At 41.1% G+C, this 18,221-nt stretch overlaps 1 protein-coding gene across 1 annotated transcript in view; it reads right to left on the bottom strand.

Annotated features, from left to right (window-relative positions):
* Positions 1–18,221, bottom strand: part of LRRIQ1 (leucine rich repeats and IQ motif containing 1) — a 238,741-nt gene that overhangs the window by 201,533 nt on the left and 18,987 nt on the right. The window contains exons 4-7 of the mRNA XM_089652370.1: positions 17,591–17,693; positions 16,187–16,419; positions 13,333–13,407; positions 11,419–12,600 (exon numbers count right to left, since the gene is read on the bottom strand). Coding sequence (XP_089508496.1) covers positions 11,419–12,600; positions 13,333–13,407; positions 16,187–16,419; positions 17,591–17,693 — 1,593 coding nt within the window. The remainder of the gene's footprint in view (positions 1–11,418; positions 12,601–13,332; positions 13,408–16,186; positions 16,420–17,590; positions 17,694–18,221) is intronic.

Raw genomic sequence — 18,221 nt, 5'->3', positions numbered from 1 at the left:
GGGATTGGGGGGGATATGTACTAGGAGGGGGGATTGGAAGGGAGGATATGAGATAGAAACGGGGATTGGGGGGATATGTGCTAAGAGGGGGGATTGGAAGGGGGGATATGAGATAGGAATGGGGATTGGAAGGGATATGTGCTAAGAGGAGAATTGGTGGGGGGATAAGTGCTAGGAGGGAGGATTGGTGGGAGGATATGATTCAGGAGCAGGGATTGCTGGGGGGGATATGTGTCAGGAGCAGAGATTGGAAGGAAGGGATATGTGCTAGCTAGTATGTATGATTTGGAGGGATATGTGCTACGGAGAGGGGGATTGGGGGGGGGGGGGAATAGTTGCTTGGATAGATTGGGGGAATATGTGCTAGAATGGGGGATTGGGGGGATATGTTCTAGGAGGGGGATAGGGGTGGGAATTTTTGCTAGGAGGGGAATTTGGGCTAAAAGGGGCATTGGGAGATGGAATTTGTGCCAGGAGTGGGTGGGGTAATTTGGGTTAAGAGGGGAGGGCTGGGGGACAAGATGCAATGCTTGCCAGGCCCCTGCAGGAAAAAATAATAAATGTGCATTTTTTTTCCTGCAAAAATATGTGCATTTATTATTTTTTTTTTCTTGAAAGGTGAACATATCCTTTAAATGTAGCATACAACAGCTTATAGCAGTATTAAACCCGAAAGCAAACATTTATTATATTGCAGCTCACCAATTCTTCAATGTGATGGCTGCATTTAGCTTTTTTTTAGGCTTTCTTTGTTCTATTTTCATCTAGCGAGCCAGCCAGCATGTCTTTTGTTTCTTAAAAGCACAAGCTCTCCAGCAGAATGTATAAGTTTAGATGGATGAGACAAACCATTTAACACTGGCAGGGCTAAAATAATAAGCTTTTATTTATTCAAGTAAAACCTTTATTTCAAAATAAAAAACTGGCACTGTAACTGATTAAAAAGTGTGAACTGGAGATTGGCTCCAACGTAGTGTGTTTAAATTTGCTAATACATATAACAATCCCCTCCCCCTACACTGACAATGCTGCTGTGCCTCCTGTGCTCCCTCATCCAGATTGGTGTCTCACTAATACAGGATGTGTGTTACTGATCGAATCACCAGATGAAAACAGAGGAATAAAATGCCAAAAAAACGGATGCCGCCACAATATCTAATGATTGGTAAGCTGCAATATAATACATTTTAGGTTTTGGGTTTAATATCACTTTAAAGTCACCTTCCCTTTGCTTCCATGCCACATTATCCATTTGTAAGAACATAAAAATGAAGCCCTTTGTAAGCTTAAGGTCATTTTGCTTGGAGCTTAGATACCTCACACAGAGCTAAAGACATGCCCCATGCGACAGTGGTGGTGCCTAGCAATTGAACAGTAAGGAATTCAGAGCTGAATCTTGGGAGGAAAGATTAAAGTCACAAAGTCTCTAAACTCACGTACCAAGTATGTCGCTTTGCTGCTACAGGGAAATAGGGCAGTGGGGAAAATAAAAAAAAATGTGAGCATATAAAAAACGGACCTTCACTCAGACTTGGGTACCTTTTTTGACAGGTATGTGCATCCACTTCTCGACTATGTGAGAATTAAGTCGGCTTGAGACATCCCTTCCTCCCCAGCCTGCAGCCTCCTGGAACATGTTACACATCTCAAGGAGGCTGCTAGACCTGCACACAACTCTAGGTTTTTTTAAACAGAGTGAAGTCCTCTTTAGATTAGCTCTTATTAGATGACATTTAGTTTTCTAAAGCACTGGGCACCAAACAGCTGTAATATTCCATAAAATACTGTTTTTTTCTTCAACCTTCCTTGCATCTAATTTCTGCTGATCTATTTCAACCTATGTCAATCACTTTGGACTAGATTCCTGATGGTAATAACAGTGGACCATACCTGTATAACATGTATTGGCCTGGCCACTTGCAATCTCCCCTATTGCCCGGGGGCCCCATGAGTTGTCAGTCCGCCCCTGGCCCTATGACAGGAAGTGTTTAGCTTTCATAGCAGGATCAGCAGGTATTATTTTAATGAAAACAAATTATTTAAAAATTCCAAAAAACTACTGCAATTACAACATTCTAAAGCTTATATGATAGTTTACTGATTGGATTAGATATATTTTATGTGAACCTCTTACTTTGCAATAAGCTAGGCCCAAGTTAACTTAACTTAAATACCATATGTACAATCCATTTCTAGAAAAAGGCACATAACAAAGGTGTTTATGATAAAATCAGGGAACTCTGGTTAAAAGGAGAAAGGCAGAGTGCAGCATTTTATAAGTGCCAAGATAGTGGTTTAAGATTGTTTAAAGATACATTATTGGCATGTGTTTCATTCTCAGACTTGGCATGTGCTTCATCCAATGATTCGTAGAAGAGGTGGTCAAATATCTTCTTCCAACATCAAAGACTAGTGATTAAAGTAAACAGTTGTGTTTCTGTAAGATTGCTAGATAAAGGTTTTATAAAATAGTAGGACTGATTGTATTTTAAATTTCTTTGTATTGCTTAACATTTCATAATAAGTACACTATCAAGGTGTGCATTTAAGTTTGACACCTAATCAAAATTTCTTGGAAGATTTTAACTTAAAAAGTTCTGTTTTCAACTATAATACCTATCCACATCAAAATGCATCCCATATATTTACATTACATTTATAATTATAAATATCAGAAATGATTTGTTAAAATCATGATGTAAATTAGATTAGGATACTACTGATGGCTTGTAGTTTTTAAATTCATGCTGTCGCTGCCAAATAATCAAAAATGTCAAATTAGCTTTTGGGTGCCTTTTATCTAAATCTGACACTTTTGTAGAAAGTTTATTAGAGCTGAAGCTTCAGACACTGCTCTGTTTCTGGACTGTATACTGTAATATTTAAGAGAATGAGCAATGGTTTTGTAAATATTCTCTTTATTTACTATGTGTGGTCAGCAGTAATAAAAAATTAAAAAATGCATTTTTTTTCTTTTTAGTGAAGGAAAAATGTATAAGACACTTGCTGCAGACGCTGGCTTTCAGCCTACTCGAATTGCTGAGGTGCTAATGAGGTCGTTTGACCTTCACAAAGAAATCAGAGGATCCCATGAGAACTCTTGCACTCATAGGTTAGCCATTTTTTTCTGAAAAGTCTGCTTTAATATTTTAAATAAATAAATAGTGTGGCGCTCAAAATAAATAAATAAATACATATAGATACAAATAAGTGACCAATTCATATAATAAATCTTAAAAAACCCCACAACTAGCATCAACTAAAATTGGTTAGATGATAATAGTGTATCAAAAATAAAACTCAAGTGATCACACTTTAAGTAAATCTAGTGTCTCAAATAAATATTGTGCTTAAAAATGACAAAATAGTGACCAAATAGTGTAACAACCTATGTATAGATAATATGTGCTAAAGTGCCAAAAATTAGTGCAGAAAAATAAATGTCCAATTCTTCTAAAAATCAATATAGACAATGTCCATCAAGCGATAAATAAATTCATGCAATATATAGTGATAATCAATTGGTGATTTGTGCCAAAATCTTCTCCAAACAGTGGCTAGATTTCCTCCTCACCTCCTCCCTGCGACCCCTAAGGGCCAACAGGCTTGCAGGATCAACCTGGATCCTAAAATCAAATGGGCCAGCAACTTTCCTCCTTCATTGGATTTCTTTATGGGCCTCCTATTTCCCTTATTCAGCCAAGGTGTCTCTGGAGAACAGTGGCTCACCAATCCAGTGAGCCAAGAAAGAAAATACCCTCTAAGTGTAGTATTATATGACTCCTTTATTAAAAGATATGAAGTAGCATAACTCACAATCCTTAGCAGTCCTCCCTCCTCACCGATGTGTGGGTACACTTGATGATGATGAAGAAGGCAAGCTAGATTCACTAAAGCTGAAGCTGGGATAAGTTCTTGTCCAAGCTTGTTCATTGATGAACCCATGCAGCAGCAAGACCTGCATCTGGGAGGTCAACATGTGCGCTCTCAGTCTTTTAACAATGTTAAAAGTTTGATTTTAGGATCCAGGTTGATCCTGCAAGCCTGTTGGCCCTTAGGGGTTGCAGGGAGGAGGTGAGGAGGAAATCTAGCCACTGTTTGGAGAAGATTTTGGCACAAATCACCAATTGATTATCACTATATATTGCATGAATTTATTTATCACTTGATGGACATTGTCTATATTGATTTTTAGAAGAATTGGACATTTATTTTTCTGCACTAATTTTTGGCACTTTAGCACATATTATCTATACATAGGTTGTTACACTATTTGGTCACTATTTTGTCATTTTTAAGCACGATATTTATTTGAGACACTAGATTTACTTAAAGTGTGATCACTTGAGTTTTATATTATCATCTAACCAATTTTAGTTGATGCTAGTTGTGGGGTTTTTTAAGATTTATTATATGAATTGGTCACTTATTTGTATCTATATGTATTTATTTATTTATTTTGAGTGCCACACTATTTATTTATTTATTTATGGGGTTCACACTGCACTAGGTATTAGTAGGTGAGTGCTGGCAGCTTTATGTTAGTTGTTTGCCATTTGTAGCGCAGGAGGATTTTGGATTACTTTCAGACTGCTTTAATATTTTGTGTCCTCCGTGGCGTAGCGTGGGGGAAAAGCTTGTGTGGTTGCCCTGGGCACAACATTTAAAGGGGCGTAGACAGGGTCTGCACCTCCATAAGGCAGCCCAAGCAGCCACCAAAGGACGGCAGCGTGGAGGGGGGGGGGTTAAAATCCAAATCCCCAGCCACTTGCTGGAGATTTGGATTTTTAAAATACCTGACCCCTGCAGGCAAACTAAAAGGTTTTAGTTTATCTGCTGTTTAGCCACTGTCACCAAGAAAGTAGGGAGAACAGATCCAAGCATGCAGAGAAGGGCGGAGCAGTTGGCGCATCCCGATTCCGAGTGCGTGCAGGCAGTTAGCACCACGCTCTATGGGGTGGGAGTGGGGGCTCAGACCGGAGGGGCAGATAGAGGAGAAAATCAGGGTGGAGGAGGCTCCCCGCTGGTTGCTGCAGCTGGAGGTGTGACCAGGGTGGAGGAATCGGGGAAGGGGTGTATCTGGGGGTGTGATCAGAGTGGAGGAATCTGGGGGGAAGCTATCTGGGGGGTGTTTTCAGAGTGGGCGGATCTAGGGGTGTGCCATAGTAACTGGGGCAATAGCGCCTTAATCCAGAAGAACCAAGAGGGTTAAATGGAGATCAGCTAATCTTTTGTTTTTTTTTATTATATAAGGTTCAACACTTTAGTCAAAGTGCCCTACGCATATAATAGACATGAGACATATGCGAGGAATGAGACAGGAGGTCTCTGGCACAGTTGAAATGGTACACTACAGCTCCACGCATTCTTTGAAGGAGAGATCAAACTTGGCAGTAGTCAGATATTTCTTAAAAGGACTTTATCCAATGAAACACAGTTTGACAAAATAAGGTCACATTCAGATTCATGTGAAGGGCAGGGCCCACCAACAAGAACAGAGCTCTAGAAAGGGCTTCCAACCACTTATCGGCTGGGTGCATCTTCTGCCAGAAGGGTAAGCACCCTGCTAAGGCAGGACACTGCTCGATCAACAGAGGAATATACCACTTCTGTATAGTATTCTCACTAAACTGATACAAGACCCATAAGCATTTGGAGGAACCAGGAGGTTTCCCATTTTAATAAAGACTTAGTTGAAAAAGTAGTTGTAAAGGGAAAGTGTTTGCAGTATTTGGAATGTTAAATGACTCACGACTGGAAACAGCACTAGCAGAAGCAATACACTGATCAGACTACAGACTAAAGTGCTGGTTCACATATATGCGGAGAGCTAATCCTGTCCTGAACCTGATGTGAACCTGACATGAACCAGTTAACAACTACTGTGTCAATAAGCTTTGAAACCTGAGCTTCAATACACACCGAACATGTTTGAATCAATTCTAACACAGACTAGCTTCAAATTAGTGCACATTGCATTAATAAAAGCCAAGCTCGCTTGTAGCCTCTGTGATCTGGGTCAGCAAATAACTGGGTAATTTGGGTCATAAAATCTTGCACGATCGTGGTCAAAACATAGCCAAAAGAAGAAAGGACCCAGTTACACCAGACAGAACCAAAGAGGACTCTGAGGATGGAACAGACTCTAAGATCAGAAGATAACATGATTTCTGGCTGCTGATTCTGCAGCCATCTGAAACTTGCAGTAATAGCTCCAGAACCATTAGCAGAATGCCCAGGACAGTGGGACTGCACCCCCCCCCCATGTCTTGAATCAGACATGTTGCAGTTGCTTGGCAATACAGCAACCTAACAGATCAAACCACAGTTACTGTAAGCAGGCAGCAAGAACAGACTGAAGTTCCTTTTTTTTAAAACAGGAGAGAGCACACATGCATGATGATCCACTCAGCAGATGATGTCAGCACTCAGTTCCACAACATTAACCCCTTCCACAGCAAAAATGGGGATTAAAAGTGCTAAGTGACCTAAATAACTTGGTCAGGGTGTCCAACCTGACCAAGTTCAGAGACACGGCAAACACTGAGCAATAGCAATGGCTCTGAACCTGGAAAGTGGGCAACTGCAGCTAACTTTTACCAGAACAACGTCTGGAAAGTGTTCTACATGGAGCCCAGTGCTCAAGGCCACTTTCAGTCTATATCTGCAATTGACGAGACAAAGCTTTAACAGCAGTATAGAGAAGAGACTTCACGAAAAAAAAAAAAATTTAAGTAGAAAAAAAAAGTGCTAGCAAAAATAAAGTTAGTCCTAACACAGAAGGGCTGTAGAAAGGATGTCTAACCTAATAGCAAAAGAAAAAACCTGGCTAACAAACTGTAGGCCAGCCTAAGGTAACCCCTCTCACTATCAGCATGCTTCAGTGTCTAAATCTCCTGTAGTCAGCAATTGATAAATATTATTATATCAAATTCATAAGTCAGCACTTATATTGATGGCAAGCTTGCAAAATATTTGGTTTTTATGATTAATCATAATTAATATTAAAATGTGTGAATGGCCTCCTTGAACCAGTGATAGTGTTAATTTCTTCAGGTAAGCTGAGATAGGAGTTAGTTAGCTGAACTAACCAGCTGAGAGCTAAGTATTCTATAATAGGGCATAGCTAGTTAGAAGACTCTAGTGTAGAATGTCACAGAGTAACCAAAATAGTATAAGTATGATATAATGTATTCTAATAGTATCTGTGTGCATTTAGTTTGATTTATAAGTTGGTAATATTGTTACATACGTAGATTTCTGGTTATACAACATTATTGAGATGTTGTAAAGATGCATTCTTAATTTATATTATCATTTAAACATGAGCAGACTGATGCAACATCACCAGTTTATTATGGTCATTACATATGGGCTTGTCAATCAAAAGACCATATATGTAACATCCCCTTCCTTCAATGAAATTACTCTGCTAAGCAGTATTGTTTGCCATACAAGATTCTAAGATCACAATTTATGACGCTTACAAACATCATAAAAAGGCATCCTAAGACACGGACAGGGACACACATACCCATACACACTGAAGCTGACAGACACACACAAACATGGCATGAAGATGCTATGGATAATCACAGAAGTGACAGACTGGAACAGGTGCATTCTCTAAAACAAGAACTGGTCACTTCTGTCTCTACTTCTGCGTTTCTTCCCAAAGACTCTGAAGATCAAGCTCCACATGGAAGAGCACATGAGACAGTTGGCCATGAGAATAAGGGTGACACATCTTTAAAGTTCTGCTTTGATATTTCCTGTTTTATCTACATGGAACTGTTCATGATATGCTTTACATTGTTATTTTAAGCCATTGTGTGATAAAATAAAATCACACTTATTTTTTACTTTGCCAGCTCTTTAAATCACAAGCAAAATCGCCTATAGACACTAAATAAGTACTATATGTGTCTCAGAAAATTCTACAGCAATATAACCCAAAGTCAGGAGAAAAGTACAAAAGAATGTCAAAGGCATTAGATATACCATGGAACATAGTGAAGATAGTCATCATCAAGTGGAGAAAATATGGCGCAACAGTGACATTACCAAGAACTGGACATCCCTTCAAAATTGATGAAAAGATGAAAAGTAAACTGGTCTGGGAAGCGGCCAAGAGGCCTACAGCAACATTAAAGGAGCTGCAGGAATATCTGGCAAGTACTGGCTGTGTGGTACATGTGACAACAATCTCCCGTATTCTTCATATGTCAGGGCTATGGGGTAGATTGGCAAGACAGAAGCCTTTTCTTATGAAGAAAAATATCCAAGCCCGGCTAAATCTTGTAAAAACACATCTGAAGTCTCACAAAAGCATGTGGGAAAATGTGTTATGGTCTGATGAAACCAAGGTTGAACTTTTTGGCCATAATTCCAAAACATATGTTTGGCACAAAAACAACATTGCACATCACCAAAAGAACACAATACCCACAGTGAAACATGGTGGTGGCAGCATCATGCTTTGGGGCTGTTTTTCTTTGTTTTGCAATGGCACAGCAAGAACCCAGACCCAAATCCAATCAAAAATATGTGGGGTGATCTGAAGAGGGCAGTGCACAGGAGATGCCCTCACAATCTGACAGATTTGGAGTGTTTTTGTAAGCAAGAGTGGGCAAATATTGCCAAGTCAAGATGTGCCATGCCAGGGGCAGACTGACAACTCATGGGGCCCCCAGGCAATAAGGGATCATGGGGCTCCTGTGTTCTTGCCCATACTCAAAAAAGCCTATGAAAAAGGTACCAGGGGCATCTCATGAGGCCCCCTACTGACCCCGGGCCCTTGGGCAGTGCCCAAGTTTCAAAATGGTCAGTCCGCCCCTGTGCCATGCTGATAATCATAACCAAAAAGACTGAGTGCTGTAATAAAATCAAAAGGTGCTTCAACAAAGTATTAGTTTAAGGGTGTGCACACTTATGCAACCATATTATTTTAGTTTTTTTTTTTACTTCCCTCCACCTAAAAGATTTCAGATTGTTGTTTAGTTTATAGGTTATATTAAAGGTGGAAAAAGTTCTGAAATTATTTATCTTTGTCTCATTTTTTTATATCACAAAAACCAGGTGTGTGTAGACATTTTATATCCTATATATATATTTAAACAAACTCACCGTGACCAAAAATCATAAGGCTATGTTCACACTTGCGATTGGGAGCAGGGGCGGACTGACCATTTGGAAACTCGGGCACTGCCCGAGGGCCCGGGGTCAGTAGGGGGCCCCATGAGATGCCCCTGGTACCTTTTTCATAGGCTTTTTTGAGTTTGGGCAAGGACACAGGGGCCCCATAATCCCCTATTGCCCGGGGGCCCCCTGAGTTGTCAGTCCACCCTGGTTGGGAGGTAGTAAAAACACACATTTGAGAGACATTTTTTCCACCCCTGAAACAGCAATCCCTTAAGCTACAATAACAGTAGAGGTGATTACACAAAATTATCTCCCCCATCATATTTTCTGAGCAGTACTGGTTATCAAATATGACCAACTGACAATTCAACTGAACTGTGTTCACTGCGGCATGATAGTGCCACTTTTTAGGGGTAAAACAGATGGTGAGGAGACATCAGGGCATCACTCTCTCTGTCTGACCTGGTGGCCACTGTCTCCAGCATGGAAATGAGCAAATAAAAATTTGACAGTTGTCACAGGAATAATAGGAAAATCTTCCATTACGAACATTAGTTCCTGTGACAAGAAGGGCTTTACCCTCACTCTGGATAGATTTCTTATTACTTCCAGTTCTGAGATGGTAAGTGAACAGAAATCTCCCTGACAGGACAAAGACAGCACAAACAATTCCTGACAGATGTCTTAACTATTCCCTACTCTATCCGAAACAAAAAAATGGCTTTACATACAGTTTAATTTAAAAAAAAGCACACTTGTCTCAGCCAAATATCTTTTGGAAGGTTTACAAGTATGCAAACAGTTTTGTATATTTTTTTCTTTACCTAAATAAAACATTTCATTTACAAACATATTGTTATGTCCCGTGTATATTCATTACACTCATTTTATTGCCCCTGTACAATACACTAATAGGATAGGATAGAGAGCTTGATATCTGCTAGGATAGATACAGGGGCAATTCAGCTGAATGCGTCTGATACAGATAAAGTCTGATCTTTATCTGTTTTTTGGTCAAAACAGAACATAGTAGTGCATTACTCTGAAGAACAGCTAAAGCTGTAATCTAGACCTTTCCACCTGCTAGCTGCAAGAGGTAAACATGAAATACTGTACATGCAATATTTCATACTAAGCTGAATAAAACGGAAAACACTGGGTTGTGCTGAGGTGTTTCCAGAAGCTTATTCTAGAAGTTTACAATAATGTATGTTCTTGCACTTCATGATGCACACAGGTATATTATTGTAGCACTACCCACTTAGGAGTTGCTGGATTGTTCGGGTCCCCCTATAGTCCTGCACAGCCAGGCAACATGCATTTCCACAACGACTTGCATCCAGGAGTCAGAAATCAGTCCTTAAGCGTGTCTCTTAATATTTCATTAGGGGGATATCAACTTGGATGGGGAAAGGGGTATGTAAGATGCCCAATGGAACTGTAGAATTGAGGACAACTTCCGGGAACTAGTAACAAGTCTACTGCAACACATCCTCTGTGGGAGAGCTAGCCAGCATCTCCCAGTGTACCTCTCCAGACCCCAAATATTCCTCGATCTGGCTGCCTTAAGGAAATCCCTGGACAGGGGATCTTGTCCTGCTACTTTAAAAGAAAGATAGTCCCAGCAGGGTGCTAATCTGGTTTCCCACCAGAGTTTACTCACTTGTCCCTCTCCTGTGCTGCTAATGATTTGGTGGTTGCTACCAAGCCTTCTAGCTGGACCGCTCCTCCTCTGCTACACAGGTGGTCCTCTCTCGAGGGGCCGGTGAGGGTGCAAGCTTTCTTCCTGTCCAGTTCCTCCCCCTGTAGGTGAGCCCTTCTCCCATCTTGGCCCTCTAAAAAGGCTCCTGAGCTCCAGCCTACTTCTCCAATTTCCTTTGAAACTCTCCTCCAACTCTCCCCTCTTTCTCCCCTCCCTTTGCTGAGCAGGCTCAGCTACTCTTAAATGTTGTCCTGGCCCCTTGCCAAGCCTCCTGTGGGGGATTGGCTAAGATCCCCCAAGAATACAAAGCAGCCACCCTTCAGATCAACCCACTGCTTCTAGACCTTTCTCTAAAGTTTCTAGAGCAGGGGGAAATTCCAGAGGGGCTGGTCTGCAGAGACTCTCAGCCCTTACTACAATTTGACCTCCCTCTGACTATTGCATCTGGGCTGCTATCCAGCTCATAACAGAAAATTTGATTCTAGCTCCCTCTAGCTACCTAGGAGGGCACTACACTATTAATTGCAATAATTAATTTAAGGTACAAGTTAACTTTAAAATGTGAAAAGTCTTACCTGTTGCAGGTCATTCCATGGACCATTTTTCAGGATGAGGGCTGCATTTATTGGAGGGATGTTTTTTGCTGCTGAGCTTTTCCTTTGCCTTGTCTTTCTAATGACATTATTATTTTGGTTTTCTCTCAAAATTGTGGACCACGGCTTACAAGATTTCATCCAAGTTAACCTCTTCTCCTCAATGTGATCTGGTAAAACAAAAAGTCTTGAGGTCATAGGTAAAGCTGGAGACTTATTTTGAAGGCCATTTCCTATGTTCTTTTCTCTAATTTGTCCAACTTGTGCAGCTTCACTGCATATGACCTCCACAGTCTCCTTTGGTAAAGGTGTTTGTATCCTGGCTATTTGATAAGCCATGGCACATGCTCCATTGCCCTGCTTCTCTTCACACTCCCTGTTAGGTGCTAAAGAGCTGTTTTCAATACTAGATAAGTAGTTATTTATGATTTCTTTGTGCTTTATTTCTGGTTCCAAATCAGTCATTGTTTCTATCTTAATTGCACATCCATCAAAGTTTATTTGTTGCTGCACCTCACATTGGTTTGTTAATATTTTTTCTTTAGAAGACTCTTCAATATTTTTTTCAACCATTTTACTGAGTTTTGCTTGTTTTTGTCCATCCTTAGAAGAGTCTTCCTTGGTTTTCTCAATTACTTCCAGACAAAGATTGCTATGTTCATGCTTTATAACTTCATTGTTGGAAATATCTATGCTAATTAAAGTTTCAGATTTCTTTTTCGCCTCAACTTTTAAGATCTTTTCTTTCTCCAGTCTCTGTTTTTCTTCTATTTTCTTTTTCTCATACTCTCTCTGCCTCCTCTCCAGTTCCAAATGTTCTAGCCTCTTGGCTTCTTCCATTTTCTTTTTCTCAATCTCCTCATTGAGCCTTTTCTCCTCCTCTTTCCATTTCTTCTCTTCAAGTTTTAACTTTACTTTTTCCTCTAATGCTTTCCTTTCCCGATCCATTTTCTCCTGCATTTCTCCTTTTCTTTTTAACTCCTGCTTTTTCTGTCTTAGAATCGGTGCGTACATTTTGTATGTTTGATGTGCTCGAAAGGCTGCCTGGATTTTCACAGCTGATTTATTCTGTAAATCCTTTAGATATTCTCTAGCTTTGGTTTTCTGTTCCTCAAAGATGGTTTGTTCTTTTACCAACTCTGCTTCCATTTCTTTAATTAGGTTCTAAGAACACAGAAGAAAAAAACAAAAAAAACAAAAACAATCATAAACTAGAAGCAAAATAAGTCTATGCATTGATGAAACTACATATGTGTGTGGTTTTAGTAGACATTACAAATGTGCAATATTATATATTGCAATCACTTAGTATATGTATTTTCAAAATAGCAATCTAGATTGAATAAATAGTTGTGAGATAGAATACATACATAGAGAGAGGGGGAGAGGGGGAGGGGGAGAGAGTGAGGGAGAGAGAGAGGGAGAGAGATGGAGAGGGTGAGAGAGGGAGAGGGTGAGAGAGGGGGAGACAGGGAGAGGGTGAGGAAGAGTGGGAGACAGGGAGAGGGTGAGGGGGAGACAGGGAGAGGGGGAGAGAGGGAGAGAGTGAGGGGGAGAGAGGGTGAGGGTGAGCGGAAGAGAGGAGAGAGGGAGGAGAGCGAGAGAATTTATTGCACTGGAAATGCTCTGTGGTTCGGTTTTCATGCAATAGGCCCACTTCATGAAGTTTTACACACAGATTTGAATCCATGTGACTGTAATTTTCAAACTTCACTGACGTGAAATTAACTGTCACTTTTTAAAAAATTAGCATCCTTATCTGAGTGTGTTGGCTTTGTGAATGAAGCCTAATTTTTTAAATTTTTCAGCAAGTATCCAGGTCAAATTGTTGAGTTGAAAGCTAGAATCACCAAAGAACATAAATTCCTTCATCTTTATTACTTATATACTATTTACCTGGTGGTATCTTAGTTCTTCTGCCACTGTATCATTCTTTCTTTTTAAATCTGCATCTAGTTTCTCTTGTTGCTCCTTGAAAAACATAATATTTAAATGTGTATTTTAGAATAATGAATTAGTCAAAGAAATGGATATATGCAACTATGTTATTAAATTGATTATACATTCAGAATCTATAGAAATAAAGACAGGATGTTTCAGTATAGCAAAAAACTTAACCTGGTACAATCTAATGTAAAGCTAAGTTAATAGGAATCTGTACTGGGCTGTTGCTAAAATTGCTACTTGGTTGGCTACTTACTGATTTGGAGTGAGGCCTGGACCTAGAACTAAGATGCATCTAGATACTGTAGGTCAGTCAGTAATCTCGACCTACCTGCATGTTATGGATGAGTGATTAAAATTTCAGCTGGGGACCAGTATGAAAACTGTTACGGATCCGCCAGGTGGTGCCTCTGGCAGCCCACTAGACGGAATCACCCGGAGCGTGGAGTCTAAGTCCCGGTCTGCATTTTCACCAGGGCCCCTGATGGTGGGGATGGACTTGGAGCAGAACCAGGACCAGGTCACGACCTCCGAGCAATACCACCAGTGGCAGAGGGAACCTCCAGGGATGAGTGTAAACCAGAAGAGAGCCAGATGTGAGGAGGCTGGCAGAACCAGGCAGGATAAACCGGCGGTTGTCACCGTGGGGGGTGGCGAGGTACAGAGACGGCATGCAGAGAGTGGTCAGGTCACATGCAGGGTCAGTATCGAGGTCAGTCCGCAGAATGGTCAAACAAGCCGGGGGTCGGGATAGGAGAAGGCAGCGTAGTCAGGGGGCAATCCGGGTCAAACTCAGGAGAAGGCAGCGTAGTCAGACAATCCGGGTCAGAGCTGGAGCAGGCAGAAAGGTCAAACAATCCGGGTCAATATTCACAGGGCACAGGAAACTCAGGTAACAGGTCAGACCTTGCGGCAACTTGTGACCGTGCAGGGCATCTTTAAATATCGTGCCCTGCACTGTCATTGGCCGCCCAGGACGCGCCCCGGGGCTGTCATTGGTCGCCCAAGGCGCGCCCGCGGCTCCTACTGCGCATGCGCGGCATCCTGTCAGCCGCGGCCCACCGGGACCTGGTGCTTGTGTCCCGGCGTGAGCCGCCGCTAGTGCGCGTGCTCCGGGGAAGGAGCCGCGGCGGTCCCTGACAAAAACCAGTACACTATCATACACAGAGTTGTCAGTAATAGCAGCCAATGCATTTTTTTCAACCAAGGTTTTCTGTTAGCATATTATTGCAATTTTACTATCAATTATACATTTCTGTTACTATAATCTGGCAGTAAAATTTCCTGCAGTCTGCTGGACCTGTCAGTCCTGTACATCCTATTCTGCAGGCACCAGTAAATGGTGCTGTTTTGAGAAGGGAGACCTGCACTGGGCTGAAGGAGCAGCATTTGCAGAACCAGGAGACTGCAGAGCATGCACCTGTTAAAAGCATTTGTCTTTAGAAAACTATAAACTATATAATAGTATATTCAAAAGGTCACAGAACCCCACTTGGAATTCTCTTCGGGAATCACGGGATGTCCCTCCGGGGGACTTTTTTCGTTACCTTCAATTATGGCATTGGCTGACTTCTTTGCGGGGCATTTCCGCTTTCCAGAAATCTGCCTTTGAACTGCTTTGCCAACAGCGTCCAGGCACCCCGGGCCTTACTTCCCCTCTTTATGCAGCTTTGAACAGACGCTCGACGCATACTTCTCTCTCATATGTCGCTCAGTGGGAACGCGACCTGGGGCAGTCGTGGATCTGGAGGACTGGACTAGGGCCTTATAGCAAAATGTTCATTTAATACGACCACGCTGGAGGTGGCATACAAGGTATTCTTTCGTTGGTATTGGGTTCCGGCTCATTTGGCCCAGGCGAACCCTGCCTGCAGTGATCGATGATTTCGGGGTTGTGGTCATCTTGGTGATGTATTGCATATCTGGTGGTCATGCTCGTTTTTGGTCTTGTGTGTTTGGCCTCCTTTTCACCTTGTTCCATCTCTCCATACGCTGGGATGCTCGGTATGCTTTGCTTCATTGTCCCATACCAGGCCTCTTGGCTCACCAGCAGAAGTTGGCTTCCTATTTCTTTTAGTCGGCCACTAGAACAATTACTCAGGCCTGGAAGAGCCCATTTGTCCCTCTTCAGGGGGTGCGGGACCGTATGACCACTATGATGCTCAATGAACAGATGTCGAGAATCTGTAACAACTCCACTCTTGAAAATATGGGAGCCGTGGTTGCAATAGACCTTTCCCACGCTCCCCCCGGCTAGTCTGGGGTTGTGATGTTGCTCAGTATTGGTGTTCTCGGACCCCTGCTCTTGGTCTTGTTATCTATTTCCTTTTGTACTTCTCTTTCCTTTTCTTTTTCTGTTTGTTTTTGGTGTGGCAGTGGATAGCTGCCGGTGTTATACTAAAAAACAAAAAAACATAAATGGGGCCATAACCCCCCTTTACTCTATACAAAAATAAAAAAAAGGTTTTGCCTTTAGTGACACTTTAATAGGACAACATCTAAAATTAAGCAGCCCAGAGAAGTTAATGAGTCATCATTTTTATTATTCTGTGTTACACTGACTGGTTGCTATGGACGTCTGTATTTTGCTCACTGTGGCTCTTTTATTTGCCTGCTTGCCTGACAAGACTATTTAGATCTGAAGGTATTTTTCTGGAATAATGAATCAATATCACTGAGCAGACCTACTTGTTTCATTCTAAGAAACTTTTAGTAAAAATTCTTGAAAACATGACAAAAGAGTAAAAAAAGATGTACATTGTACATTTTAATGCAACAGAAATCAGTGCTTCAAGCCCGATCTTACTTTTTGAAGGGTATTCAGCCTCAAAAGCTCTTTCACAAATTCCTTCTTCCAATTTTCTCTCTTTTCATCTTCTTCTTGGATTTCTTTCTCAAAGACCGCCTTTTGAGCAATAAGTGCAGCTCTTTTCATTTCATTATGTTTCTCTTGTTCTTTTTCCCACTGCTGCAGTTTTTGTCTACAGCTTTCTTCCACTTCGAAATAACAAAAGCCTAAAGATTCATGGCTGCCATCTCCTATAAAACAAAATCCCCAATGAGACACTTCAGAAAATAGCTATTGGTAGAATTATACTGCAGCAGAGCAGCTGCTACAAATCTCAGTTAATGCATTTTTATTAAACACAAATCTATGCAACAAAGACAAATCCAAAAAGTTAATCAAAGGAAATGTGTACGTTTTTCAGTAGTTTTACAAGTAAAACAGGTAAAATAATCCTATTAATGTGTGTTAAAGTATGTGTAAACCCTACATTTATCTTTCAGTTTGTTTGGCATCATATGTGTGCAAAATGTCAGCATGAAAGCAATCCAAAGCAAAAACGAAATATAACAGTAGCAGCCAGGGGCGGACTGACCATTTGGAAACTCGGGCACTGCCCGAGGGCCCGGGATCAGTAGGGGGCCCCATGAGATGCCCCTGGTACCTTTTTCATAGGCTTTTTTGAGTTTGGGCAAGGACACAGGGGCCCCATGATCCCCTATTGCCCGGGGGCCCCATGAGTTGTCAGTCCGCCCCTGGTAGCAGCTTAATAAAGACCAACACATAAGTCCTTAAACTTAAGTTTTTAATATTGCAGTACTAAGCATCCCCCATCCTATACAAACTGCGTGCTAGTGGGAACAAAGGTTACCTGTAATGAAAAAAGTTAAACTATATACTTAACTGTGTTTTGTACGCCACTGGGCTTGATGTCACAGTCCTTACGTGGAGACTCCTGGGGAATTCAGAGCAAGCCATACCGTGCCAGAAGTAACTCCAATCCATAGTGCAGTGTCTTCCTATTGGATTGAGTTGCTCTGTATCTCCCAGGATCTTTCCAGAAGGAGCGTGATGTCACCCTTGCCTAGGCCCTGTAGACAAAGCCAGGTATAAGGTGTAGCATAAACTACAAATTTTTTCCCATTTTGTTGACATTTCCATCCACTTTGTGTTGCACTCAACAGACAGGAAGTGAAGGGACATCTCCCCAATGAGACCTAGACAGCAAAAGATAAACTTACAGGAGTTTTACCCTTCTCTACCTTATCCATAACTATAAAGTTTTGCCTACATATACACTTTAGGGGTGACTAACTATAGTGTGAAAAAGGAATTACCACAAATAATCATTTTATATCATTTGAAAAAAAATTATTTTAGGCCAAACAAAAGTATTTTTCCAAATTATGCACTTCCTAAATTTACCTGAATGCATAGTTTTTTCTGTTAAATCAAGACCAGTAATGTTTTCCGCAAACCCTGAGCTGGAATGAGGTGGTTTGTCAGCTTCTTCTATTTCAGCTAATACCTACAAATTAAATTTGTAGAAAAAAAAATCATAGTTAAAGGATGTTTAAATTGTATATAGTGTACTTGTGTGTAGCTTTGAAGTCAAGTCGTTTACTTAGGAATGCAGAAAAAACCTTAAGGCTTTACATGGGCAGGGTCTGTAGTAGGAAATACATTGGTGAACCTGCCTGACAGATACCTATCTATAACTGAAGCAAATACTGTTCATAATTCATCTATGAACACATTGACAAGGCTCTCAGTAGGAGATGGAGTCCAGAGTTCCTCAATCTGCCTAACTTGCCAGTTGCTAATAAGATGCATACAATTTGTAAAAAAAAAAAAAAAGAAAATGGAAAGACAGAGGTGCTGATATATGACTATTCATTTCAATAACTTTTAGGCAGAAGACACACATGCACCCCTGCACAAATACTGTGCGACATAAAAAATTGCAATACCCATCATTTTATTCTCTAGGGCCTCTGCTAAAAGAAATATGATGTTTGGGGGTTCTAAGTAATTTTCTAGCAAAAAAATACAATCA

This window comes from Staurois parvus, unplaced genomic scaffold, assembly GCF_062004578.1.
Source record: "Staurois parvus isolate SC_StPar_1 unplaced genomic scaffold, SC_StPar_1.0 ptg000025l, whole genome shotgun sequence".
NCBI lineage: Eukaryota > Metazoa > Chordata > Amphibia > Anura > Ranidae > Staurois > Staurois parvus.
The sequence above is the reverse complement of the archived record's forward strand: the minus strand, read 5'-3'. Positions and strand labels throughout refer to the sequence as shown.